The sequence below is a fragment of the Suricata suricatta genome, chromosome 8 (assembly GCF_006229205.1).
Source record: "Suricata suricatta isolate VVHF042 chromosome 8, meerkat_22Aug2017_6uvM2_HiC, whole genome shotgun sequence".
NCBI classification, from domain to species: domain Eukaryota; kingdom Metazoa; phylum Chordata; class Mammalia; order Carnivora; family Herpestidae; genus Suricata; species Suricata suricatta.
Genome location: NC_043707.1, coordinates 52,655,206 through 52,668,017, shown reverse-complemented (window position 1 = coordinate 52,668,017; position 12,812 = coordinate 52,655,206). Strand labels below are relative to the sequence as shown.

General features: G+C 39.4%; 1 protein-coding gene across 1 annotated transcript; it reads left to right on the top strand.

Moving 5' to 3' along the window:
- Positions 1 to 226: 226 nt before the first annotated feature.
- PRPF38B (pre-mRNA processing factor 38B) lies at positions 227 to 8,947 on the top strand. Its single transcript, XM_029948063.1, has 6 exons — positions 227 to 796; positions 3,579 to 3,647; positions 3,941 to 4,092; positions 4,173 to 4,233; positions 6,401 to 6,624; positions 6,898 to 8,947. Exons 1-6 carry the CDS (start codon positions 515 to 517, stop codon positions 7,757 to 7,759), a joined length of 1,650 nt encoding a protein of 549 aa, XP_029803923.1. The 5' UTR covers positions 227 to 514; the 3' UTR covers positions 7,760 to 8,947.
- The last annotated feature ends 3,865 nt before the right edge of the window (positions 8,948 to 12,812 follow it).

The following is a 12,812-nucleotide window of genomic DNA, read 5'->3' as shown; positions in this document are numbered from 1 at the left end:
CCAGACCCTAACGCATAGGAATTGGGCCTGCAACCCCTTCCCCTGACCCCAGATTCCCAGGGGAAATCTTCCGAGTCGGGCACCGGAGACCACCGCGGGGACCTCAGCGTGCACAGAACGTGCGGAACTAGGAAGAGGAATTTCCAGCCCAGTTGGGCGTCTCTAATTGGCTCCCGGCTCATCTTGGAACTCTGGGGCGTGAGGCGTCACATCCGCCGGGCCCGCCATCTTGTTCCCAGGGGCAGTTGGCGGAAGAGATCGCGCTCCGTGGCCGCCGGCTCGCCTTCTGCCGGGAGTTCTCGCAGCCCGCGTTTCGGCGTTTGCTCTCGATCCAGCGTCCATTTGTCGGCGTCCTCGTTGTCCTCCCTCGCCCAGCCGGGGGACAGCGAGGCGGTCCCCTCTCCCGACGGCGTTCCATGGAGTAGGGTCCCGGACCGTTGTCCCGAAGAGCGAGATCGAGCTTGGCCCCCTCCCCCTCCCTTCTCCCTACCTCCCTCCTTCCTTCCGCCGCAACATGGCTAACAACAGCCCCGCGCTGACAGGCAACTCGCAGCCGCAGCACCAGGCAGCCGCGGCCGCGGCCCAGCAGCAGCAGCAGCAGCAGTGCGGCGGCGGCGGCGCCACTAAGCCGGCGATCTCCGGCAAGCAAGGAAATGTGCTGCCGCTGTGGGGCAACGAGAAGACTATGAACCTCAACCCCATGATCTTGACCAATATCCTGTCGTCGCCTTATTTCAAAGTGCAGCTCTACGAGCTCAAGACCTACCACGAGGTGGTGGACGAGATCTACTTTAAGGTATGAAGAGTCTAGGCCTGGGGGGCCAGGGGGCGGGCGGGTTAAACTCAGGGGAGGGTATAGAAACGGACGGAGGCAGCCCTTGAGGTCTGAGCTTTTGTAGGTGCGGGAAGGTTGGGCAGGGGCAGCGGTGGCCAGTAGTCTGCCAGGGAGGGGTCAAATGGGGGCCTCCCTCTCATTTCTTTTTCAGATTTTTAGGGCTGGGAGAGCCCGCCACTCTTGAACTTTCCTCCCCCAACCTCCCGCCCACCCCTGGAGGGAATTGGGTGGGAGGGGTGGGGAAGGGTAGACTAGAGTAACAATCCTCTCCAGTTTACAGATGTAAATTTATTCCTTTTGACGTGGATCTACTCAGCACCAACTTGTTGGTGCTTCTCCCGCTCATCCTGGGCCAGGGCTTATATTGACTACAGTGTTGGCCTCGTGTTGTTGGTATTCTCTCTCCGATCCAGACCGGGAAATGGTCATTGCGTGTTGCGGGTGGGGGTGGGAGGGTTGAGGGTGGAGAGGAGCCAGTGCAAGAGGTGTACAGAAGGCCTGGAAATTTTCCCAGCAGGAAGTCAGGAGTAAGTGGTCTCAGTGCATTGGGCTTATTTAGAATTATCTGGGCCCTGGGCTTCTGCGGCAGGGTCGGTGCTGGCTTGGCTGTGCTGGGGAGCTCACCTGGCGCCTCCTCACTGCACTCTTGTCTCAGTTCTTGTTTCGTTAGCAGGATTGACTCAGTCTTGCAGCGAGGCTCGGAGCAGCCCAGGGTCGCAGGTAGAGGTATGCACTATTAATCATGCTCAATCGCCATAAATGCATTTCCCTGGTTAAATGAACGGCTATTTAGGTATTTTTTGGCCATTGGTTTTGGGCTTTTATTCACCAACTAGACTAGATAGGTTTCCACCACTTCCCTGCAAATTATATAGTTTAAAAATACCTTCCAGGCCTCTTAAGGTTAATTAATATTTTAAGGAAAATTAATAATAGAATTAATGATTTTTAAATATTTTAGCTAGAGCATCTAATAAAATACCATCCATTTTTGTCTGTTTGACTCTTCAAACACTTGACAGAACACGTATTTTTTGTGATCTGAACATATGTATCTGTAGAGGTGTTAGGAAAAGGAAATTCTCTTTATTTGTTTTTAGGTTATATTTTATCTGCAATCTCCCCCCTATGCTTTAAGTGATTAGGTTACTGAAGGATTTTTGAAATAGTTGTTTTTTATAGAAAATCGCATTTTGAGACTACAATTCAACTTTGCGTATGTAAAGTACACTGAAATTTTGCTATCCTTTTACAGGAGTATTGTAAGTAATTGTAATACTATGAACTAGGTTTTTGGGTTTTTTTTTTTTTTTTAGTTTTTAAAAAGGTAAGACCTTTTTCAGCATGAATACAGTATGGTGACTGTTTCTTAGCTTTGTGTAGTAAACTTCAGTCAATTGAAAACTGGGTTCCTGCTCCTTTTGTGGCAGGTTCTGTTTCATAATACAGGCCGATGTTAATGTGATAGAGGAAAAGCTTGTTTTCAAACTTCAAATACTGTGTTTTGAAAACTTAAGATTGTACTAGAAATAATTTAAATTTAGTTATAAAACTAAAGGCCCAGGTTTTGTTATGAAGATATCCAGATCAAATAATTATTGAAATACGTGTGCTTCTAGTTTTAAGTCGGATTTTGTGTTGCATTCCCCCTTTGGCTAGTTTTTAAGGAATCGAAACATCTTTCATACAGCAAACTGCGGGAAGGAAATGAAACAGTAAAGCAATGCTGAGCAGAGTAGTGTAGTGCTCTAACGGCATGCTTTTCTGTCTGAGGCCACTGAAAAGATTATAAAATGCAATCATGGATGGGTAGAAATACAGTTTTAAAATTGCATAGTGAAAGAACAGCGTTTAATTTTCTTTTTATTTTAAAAAAAGACCTTGAGTTAATATGTTATTAGTATTCGTTCTTTGCTATTTTTAGGCAAAGTATGTCAACACAGATGATACTGCATCGATTACACTTAATATAATGAATGACCAGTCACACTCAGTTTTTTTGGCAGTTTATATTATGGGGAAAATGGAATTGGTTCATGTCATTAGGCTGAAAATACACACAAGAATGATCTGTGTAGGTGTGGCCCTTGTAATTTCATCTTTAATCAGGAATGAGCATAATGCTTGTTCATGGTTTAAAAAAAAGCATACGAATAAAGTTCCATAATATTGCATTAGAAGTAACTTGTTCTTGTTTTAACATACAGACTTCCAAGATATTTTGTAATGTAGAGTTTTAAACCAACATAAAATTAAGGGTGTTGAATTTTTTTGAAATAAATACTAAAACTTCATCGATTGTATTTATTTAGATTCTTTTTAAGTTGGAGCCTTAAATCCAATTTAAAATTAGATTTTTCATTTTTTTAGGCAACTCATAGTAAGATATAAAGTTGATCTATTATCAGATATTTTTTACAAGTATATGAGACTTAGAAATCTCTTGGCTCCCCATGTATCAGCTCTCTACAAAGCTATTTTAATGAAATCTCTGCTCGTAAAACTGTTGAGGTTTTGTTAAACCCTGGCAGTTTTATTGTTTTTTTTTTTTTTTAAATCAAAGCAGTTTTTAAAAGATGGTTTACATAATGTATGTAAACAAAATTTATGCGTCATGTCAAAATGCCCAACTTCCAAACTTTTGGAAGAAGCTGCTCTCTTATGGACTTGGGTTTACTTTAATCATAGTTTAAAAAAAAATTCGAAGTATGAATGTTTGTTGTGTTCCTCTTTTCTATTTCAGGTCACACATGTGGAGCCGTGGGAGAAAGGAAGCAGGAAAACAGCGGGCCAAACAGGGATGTGCGGAGGGGTAAGTAGAAGTACGTGCATTTTTCAGTTTTTCTGTGTCTGATAACTAAGTTTATATTTAGGAAACTAAAAGTCTGACAGTTACCCAAATGGCAGTTGGCAAAGCTTAGAAGTTTGGTTTTTGTTTTGATCTAAATTCAACTGCCTGGTGAATGGGTTAGAAAAGTAGCTATTTATCAATGCTCTCTTCTCAGTTCTGGATTATGTCTTGTTATTAATACCTAATAGGATTAATCAATTGGTGTCAAATATCTCTGTTAATTTACTACTTTATCTTAACTGTTTCTCCTAAAGGTTCGAGGTGTTGGAACAGGAGGAATAGTTTCTACAGCTTTCTGCTTGTTATACAAATTATTTACCCTGAAGTTAACTCGCAAGCAAGTAATGGGTCTCATAACACACACAGACTCTCCATATATTAGAGCTCTTGGATTTATGTATATAAGGTGAGCGTGCATATATCTATATTTTCATTAAATACGTCATTTTAATTCATATAAGCCTAATCAATCTTTTGTAATTCTAGGTACACACAGCCCCCTACAGATCTGTGGGACTGGTTTGAATCTTTCCTTGATGATGAAGAGGTATGTCAACAAGGGTAATAATTAGTTTTCTTCTGATTATCTTCATGGTTTTAATATCTTTTATTTATTGGAGGCTTAATGTCTTTCAGAATTTTATCACTCAGACTTGGAATTGACATCCTTTTACTAAGACTTAGTGGACTTTGTATATCTTAGGTTGCGTTTCTTAAATTTATTTTTCTTATTGTGTAAATGTGTTTTGGTAACAATTGAAATTTTTTTCTAATTACGCTTTGTATTGATTTGACTTGTGCAGTTGGTAGCGACTTTTTAAGTGGGCCATGCTCAAGTTTGAGGTGTTAAGACCTATGTATCCAATACTAATTATAGTACTTTATTCTCCTGGAACTTTTCAGTTCTTTATGCTCTAACTTCTTGCACATGTTATAATACTCCCACTTTCATAGAAGTGCAGAGTTGAAGAGCTGAGTGGGATTTAAATAGGATGAGAATTTAGATGATTTGTTCAAGATGATCAAAATATTTGAATTCTAGCTTTCTGACTCCTAATATACTATACATATTTATAAAGCCAGAAGAAAACCCTCTCTTAAAATTTGTACTTTAGTTTTTTTTTTTAACTAAAAAATTTTTTTAAAAGTAAGCTCTACACCCAACGTGGGGCTTGAACTCATGAGCCTGAGAATCACATGCTCTCTGACTGAACCAGCCAGGTGCCCCTTTTTGCTTTTTAATTATAAATTTAGTTTGCCATTCAGGCTTAACAAAGTTGACCTTTAGAGAGTAAAAGTTATTTTGGGAACCATAATTCTGTCAGATATAAATCAGATTTATATTAATATACTTAACACTGTGAAGTCCAAGATCTCAAAGGGTACTTAATACATACCTGTATTGTCCAAACTAAGCTCCAGTACAAAGTCCAAACTTTGTATTTTAAGGTCCATAAAGTAAACCTTGAGTGCTAAGCTTTAGTAGTCCTATTTAAAACATTGAAAGAATTTATTGAATTAAGGGTCATTTAAATAGAGATCTTTCTAGTGTGTTTTTATTATTTTGTGCACACCTAAAAAAAAAACCTCACTCATGTAGGTAGACATGGAGAATTTTTCTCTGTACTTTTTTTTGGCAGGGGCTGTTTACTGAATTGTTAATGTTTTTGAAGAAGCAAAAAATATATTAGGTGATAAAAATCAAAATCTTTAAAATTGTTTTTCTTTTTAGATGAAAAATTTCAGGCCAAAGCACTTCTCTCTTCTATATTTAAAAAGCATGTCCCTCTTTATGATTGGTATTGTATTAGGTTTATTTCTGAATGCTATTTAATCTGATTTTTATTGTATTTACAAACCTGAGGATCTCTATTTAAGCTAACTTATTGTTTTCTTCCTTAGATATCTGCAGCGATTATATTTGGAAATACTGTATATCTGAACACTTAAATGTGTGTGAGTGCAAGCAGTTTTACCTTTAGCTCTTGTTTTCCTGTTTAGATAACAAATCTCACTTTCCTTGTGTGCTTGCACTATAGGTTTGGGACTGACAATAGCTGACTAACATGTCCTGAGCTGTGAGAGGGCATAGCAAGAAGGCCTTCATGCGGTAATGACCCTTTTCAGAGACAATGGTCATCATGGATTATGCGTTTCCAATTATTTGTTCATTTATTTATTTTCTATATAACTCTAAATTAGAAACCTCACTGCTTCATGGCAGTTGGTTTGCTATTGCTTCCAGTTTTATTAGGGCTTCATTTTATATTAGAGCTGTTAAAAGATAATCTTTAGACATGATTGTCTGAAGTAGTTCATACGTAGTTAGGCTACAGTGCTAGGAATGATGTGTGCAGATGTGTCCACAGAGAGAAATACATACGTAGTAGGTATGTGGAATATAAATTAAATTTACTGTTCCACAGAGTTTAGTACTCCAAGGGGCTGTTTCATATTTCCTTTTAACCGAGTGAGCTCAGTGCTCTTTATGCCCATGAGGCTGCAGGATTTGTTCTCACCTGCATGCACACACTAAGCCCAAATATTTCTCTGTATCATTCATTGCCAGATTAGTAGGGTACACAAATTAAAATTTTTCTGTTAGATTTTTTTTGTATTTGAGATTCCAAAGATGGTAATATTTTTATAGTATTCACATACATATTGAATTTTTTTTTTTTTTGACGGCTAGGGTATCTTTTGTGTTTTTATAGGACCTAGATGTGAAGGCTGGTGGAGGCTGTGTAATGACCATTGGAGAAATGCTACGATCTTTTCTCACAAAGCTGGAGTGGTTTTCTACACTGTTTCCAAGAATTCCGGTTCCAGTTCAGAAGAATATTGATCAACAGATTAAAACCCGGCCTAGAAAAATCAAAAAAGATGGGAAGGAAGGTGCTGAGGAGATAGACAGACATGTTGAACGCAGGCGTTCGAGGTAATGTAATTCATGCAGTTACTTTAAAAATAGACTTTATACAAAGATCGTTGGAAATCAGTAGCAAATTCGTAGGAAATTCCTTTTATGCTTTCATTTTATGCGTTTGTCACATTTAACCTTATAAGGTCATTTTCTGCCTTTCAAGGCCTTTAATTGTTTCTAACATGTTTGTAAGGAACATGTAAGTCTGGGGATCTAAAAACAGTCATGAAAGTTAAATTTTTAGGATGTGTTTTATTCATTGAAATTTTTTTCCTTCTTAAATATTAGGTCTCCAAGGAGATCACTGAGTCCACGGAGGTCCCCAAGAAGATCAAGAAGTAGAAGCCATCATCGAGAGGGCCATGGGTCTTCTAGTTTTGACCGAGAATTAGAAAGAGAGAAGGAACGCCAGCGACTAGAGCGGGAAGCCAAAGAGAGGGAGAAAGAAAGGCGAAGGTCCCGAAGTATTGATAGGGGGCTAGAGCGCAGACGGAGTAGCAGGAGTAGGGAAAGGCATAGAAGTCGTAGTCGAAGTCGGGACAGGAAAGGGGACCGAAGGGACAGGGACCGGGAAAGAGAGAAAGAAAATGAGAGAGGTAGAAGACGAGATCGTGACTATGATAAGGAAAGAGGCAATGACCGAGAAAAGGAGAGAGAGCGATCAAGAGAACGGTCCAAGGAGAGGAGAAGTAGAGGTGAGCTAGAAGAGAAGAAACACAAAGAAGATAAAGATGATAGGCGGCATAGAGATGACAAAAAGGATTCAAAAAAGGAGAAAAAACACAGTAGGAGTAGAAGCAGAGAAAGGAAACACAGAAGTAGGAGTAGAAGTAGAAATGCAGGGAAACGAAGCAGGAGCAGGAGCAAAGAGAAATCAAGTAAACATAAAAATGAAAGTAAAGAAAAATCAAATAAACGAAGTAGAAGTGGCAGTCAAGGAAGAACTGACAGTGTTGAAAAATCAAGAAAACGGGAACATAGCCCCAGCAAAGAAAAATCTAGGAAGCGTAGCAGAAGCAAAGAACGTTCCCACAAACGAGATCACAGTGATAGTAAGGACCAGTCTGACAAACATGATCGTCGAAGGAGCCAAAGTATAGAACCAGACAGCCAAGAAAAACAACATAAAAACAAAGATGAGACTGTGTGAAAAAACATTTTTTTAAAGTGGATCACATTGAATCCTATAAATGTTTGATTAAATCTGCTTTCTTTTTCTTCCTCCCAAGTTGAGATTGTGCGGTAGTTACACACTCTTCAAGCTCCCTGTAGGCTGCATTTTCATTTCCTCTTTTGTGTAGGGAAGTGCCTTTGTAATCCCATTTATTGCATTGATGTTTCCACCCAATTGTTGAGTTTGATACATGATGCACAGATTGTTCTTGAATTTTTATTGTTTAATTGTTTTTGAGATGTACAGTCTGTACATATGTCCTGAAAATGTTTTAATTCCTTTGGCATGGTTGCCATATTGGTTAAATTTGTATAAGGCAATAAACTGCCACTAATTCTATTTTTTGTTTTGTAGGTGTGGGATTATGGTTTGTGTACTGAAGTTAGCATGGCTGTGCTTTTCATAATAGAATGCTAAAGACTTTGAGAATGGATCTTGGATGTCTATTATAGGAGAATTTTGTGCTTTCAGTGTACATGAAGGCAGCAGTTGTAGGATCAACATTCTTGTCCACTGTATATTATCTTGGAAGGCTCTTGTTAATATGTTACACTTAATATTCTCCACAGGTAACTTTAGAGAGATTAATGACAAGTTCGTTTCTGATGCAGAGGTTTCAATTAGGCTGTGATTTGATCAAAAGTCCTTTTAGCATTCTACCTCAAAGGGACACTGTTAGTATGCCTAAAGTTTATTCATTTAGCTTTCCTTTTTTATTTGAAAAAAATACATGACATGTAATCTTTTTTTCTTGAATTTATCAGATTTTAAAGTACTATATTAAAGGAAAAAATTAATGTCTAAAGCCTAGCATTCTTGCAGCAACCCTGTACTAACATGAAATTGGGAGAGGGTGGGGCAGATGAGTAGAGAAATAGATTCAAGCCTGAAGCTTCCAAAGCATTTTTATAAATGGGAAATACTTAAATTATGAAACCGCTTGATATAGTGTCCTTTTTTTAAAATTCAGAACTTTTTTATTGATAATGAAGATTGCTGTTTGAGTTTTTAAACTTAATCTAGAACAGAGAGGTATTAAAAGTAATGCTGTGCTGCATTATTTAAGATTATCAGCAAATTATTTGATAGATTGTTCTTATGACTTGTATTCTGATTACAGAGAACGATCATGAGTGTGGAATAAATACTGGATGAAATCCTTTATTCTGGGTGTTGGCTTTTCCCCCATTTGTCAACATTTTTAAAGTATTTTTGTTGTGGGTATTGATGCGGTGTTGAGTCCCGCTCTGTGTAGAGGGCTGGATACCTCAGTGCCCAGATGACCAGTGAACTTTAAATGTGTAGACTAGAATTGGACACATCCGTGTCGCCAGTAACCCTTCCTAGGTTCTAAAGTGACAGCGATTTCCCTTTGTCAGTGGGTGTTCTCTGTGTCACTAGGTGGTTCTTTGGATTGGAGGATTACCTAGTTTTCACAGAGGTGTTTATTGAGATACTTTGCACTTGGATCACATAATTAGAATCCTTTAAAATTTGGACTCAAGTAACTTTTGTAAGATTAACTCATCCAGTTTTTCTTAGAACAAGAAATTGAGGTGCAAGGTGATTTGTTGGGTCAGTGCCAAGACTGAAAGAGTGTACCATATTAACATGTTTTATCTCACTGTTTATATTGGCTGGCCTGATGGGCATTCGGAAGCCACCTTGCAAAAGTGTTAATGGCGCACATGTACATTTGGAAGAGTCCCTTCCTATGTGGGCTTAACATTTGTACCTACCTAACTCCAGAAACATCGCATTAAATGAAGGAATTCCTTTCTGGAAAATGCTATGCTTTTTTTTTTTTTTTTGTAAATAAGATTCAGTCATGCCTTTTAAATTGAGCTTCAAGTAAATTGACATGACCTGTAGAAATTAGAAAAGTATTTTCAGGTAATGAAAGATATACATTGGAAATATTTTTAGCATACCTGAATGATGGTGCTACTCTTGAATATAGTTCACCTGAAATATTAATTTAACCTTGTATTTTAGGTAAAATGTGGGAAGGGTTTATTTCACATAGAGATGAAAGTACTATCAAGCTATATTTTATTTCATATGATTTTTAGTGTTAGATTTGCTCTTGAACACTTTGTAAGTAGTTGAATATGCTAATACTGTTGCTGAATACAATGATTTGATTTGGGGAGTGGCTTCCTGAAACACTGGGAAAACAAGTGGCTGTGAAAAAGACCTCTCAGAATACTTATTTTTTTAATATTTGTTTATTTTTTAGAGAGTGCATGTGTGTGGGGGAGGGGCAGAGAGAGGGAATCCTAGGATCCAAAACGGGCTCCAGGCTGAGCTGTCAGCAGAGCCCAATGTTGCTTGAACCCACAAGTCATGAGATCATGACCTGAGCCAAAGTTGGATGCTTAACGGACTGAGCCACCCAGAATTCTTTCTTGCAACATGAGCAAAATCGAAAAGCTTTTGATGCAATGATCGCCTCCTTGTGGTGTTCTCAGCTTACTGAAGTGATTTTACCTTTTCATGTATTAGTATCTTTCACCTGTTTTCTAATGTTCCATTTGCAATTAAATACTTTACATGGCCTAGTATATGACCAATCTTGAAATTTTAATATGAGTTTCATTTTGATAACTAGTTTATATATAATGTTTGGTGGGTTTAGTGCCTTCGTTCCTCTAAGGCAGTGTGGGGTTTTTCATTTTGTTTTTTGGGTTTTATTGGAGAGAAAGCACAGGAATTGGGGAGGGACAGAGAGAATCCGAAGCAGGTTCTTCCGCACCCACAGCACAGAGCCAAAACCCAGAGATGGACACTTAACCAACTGAACCACCCAGGCGCTGCCCCTCTAAGGCAATGGTTCTTAACTTTTGAGTTACGGGCTCCTTTTTAGGAATATGATGAAAGCTACAAATCATGTCTACAAAAATAAAAGTATTCTTAAAACCTGTAACTTCACAAGAACTAAATTATCCTAGGGCTTTTGTGATGTTACTTAAAAAAACTGCTTAAGTGAACAGTATTTGGGAAGGAATAGCAAGTTTAAATTCCTGAGAGTCTACCAAAGGCTTTAGCTTTGGGGGTTGTTTTGTTACTTAAACGGTAAAATGGGGGGGGGGAGCTAATGGTACTTCCCCGAAGAGTTGTCCTTTAATAAGAACATACAATTAACTCATAAGTAGTTTTTAAATTGTGTAGGGATGAGCCCAGACAGCAGTTTATAAATTTTTCAACTGATTCCAATGTGCAGCCTTGACAACAACTGACGAGTTGGTCAGTTCTCGCTGGTTCTGTTGGCCAGTTGATAGACTTTAAATTGATTCTGGTCCCAATCTGATTCCATAATGGAAATGAAATCAGCCTTGAGTAACTAATCCAATTACAGGAAGAGATATTTATGGAGAAGGAAACACTTCCTGATAGTCTCAATCTCTGAAATTTCTTCACTGCATCCTGTGAGATCTTACAGCACTTTGCAAATACTATTGTTGAAGTGGCATTTTTCATTTTAGGATCACTGGCATTTGTTACTGTTGGATGCGTGACAGCGTGCATAAAAAACAAAATGTTACTCTCAGAGCCAACTTAAAATCCAGGGTTTCTCAGAGCATTAATAGTCAAATTTCTATTGCACAGGGAGAATGTATTTGAGTTAGGGAAGTTGGTCTTTTCAGCCTGTTGCAAAAATGAGTTGTATTTGTCCAAATTGAACAGTTGACCTTAAAGCATTTCATAAAATACACAAGCCGTGAGGTTCTTTTATCACAAGGACCAGGAAAAGAAAAGCCATCACAAGGAAATCTCTTAAGCTTCCCTGATGTGCAAATACCAAAACTCCACTAGTCTAAAGCTAGTTTTCCTTGGTCAGTACTTATTCTAGCCATTCTGAAGCTGAATTATTTCTCTGTTGGGTCCCTGGATTTAGTGGCTCCCCCACAAATTCCACCAGCCTGGGCCTCCTAACATCCCCAGTAAGTGAGAAAACGAGCTTGCTGAGCAAATGCAAGAGAAGTCCTCTTGCCTGCTCTATTTTCCTCTTATTTAGGAAATCTGAAGTCACAGATAAATGGTTTCACTTATATGTGGAACCTGAGAAACTTAACAGGAAGGGAAGGGGGAAAATAGTTTCAGAAAGGGAGGTAAACCATAAGAGACTCTTAAATGCAGAGAACAAACAGGGTTGGGGGGGGCAAAGGGGGGGAAATGCAAGAAGGGCATTGAGGAGGTCGCTTGTTAGGATGAGCACTGGGTGTTGTGTGTAAACAATGAATCATGGGAATCTACCCCGAAACCAAGAGCGCACTGCAAATGCTGTATGTTAGCTAACTTGACAATAAACTGTATTTTTTTTTTAATTCTGAAGTCACTAGTGTCCTTAATAGTAAACAGACCAAATTTCTTAAAAATGTTTTGTCTTTATTTTGAGAGAGAGAGAGAGAGAGTGAGTGAGTGGGGAAGGGCAGAGAGAGAGGGAGACACAGAATCTGAAGCAGGCTCCAGGCTCAGCAGTCAGCACAGTGCCCAACGCGGGGCTCAAACCCACGGACCAAGAGATCATGACCTGAGCCAAAGTTGGACACTTAACCAACTGAGCCACCCAGGCGCCTCTAGATGAGATTTCTTAAATGCTGGGTCCAGATACTGGTTCAGTGAGCACTCCTTCCTGAATGAAATGCTCTGATGTCTGACCCCCATTTGGGGAAGCTGAGTTATGCTGAGCTTTGTGCAGGAACTGCACAGATTTGTGGTTGTGCCAGTAACGAGTTTGTTTCTTCTCAGTTCCTGAATCCCTCTTTGCTTGGTGATGCTGGGGCTGAGCGCTCCAAACATTTCTTTTTGCCTGCTAGCACAGTATTAAACTTGTTGGTAGAGGATACTAGAGAGATGCTGACAAAGAAAAGCTCATCCTGGTAGTGGTGTGTTTTTTCTTGCTTCTGCGGCACGTGGGGGCCAGCAGCACCTTGTAGGAGGGCGTCTCCCAGGGAGTGCACCGGTCCTCCCACCAGCTTCCCAGCAAGTCTTAAGCAGGCAACAGTGGCAGCCCAGTGGGTTGCTT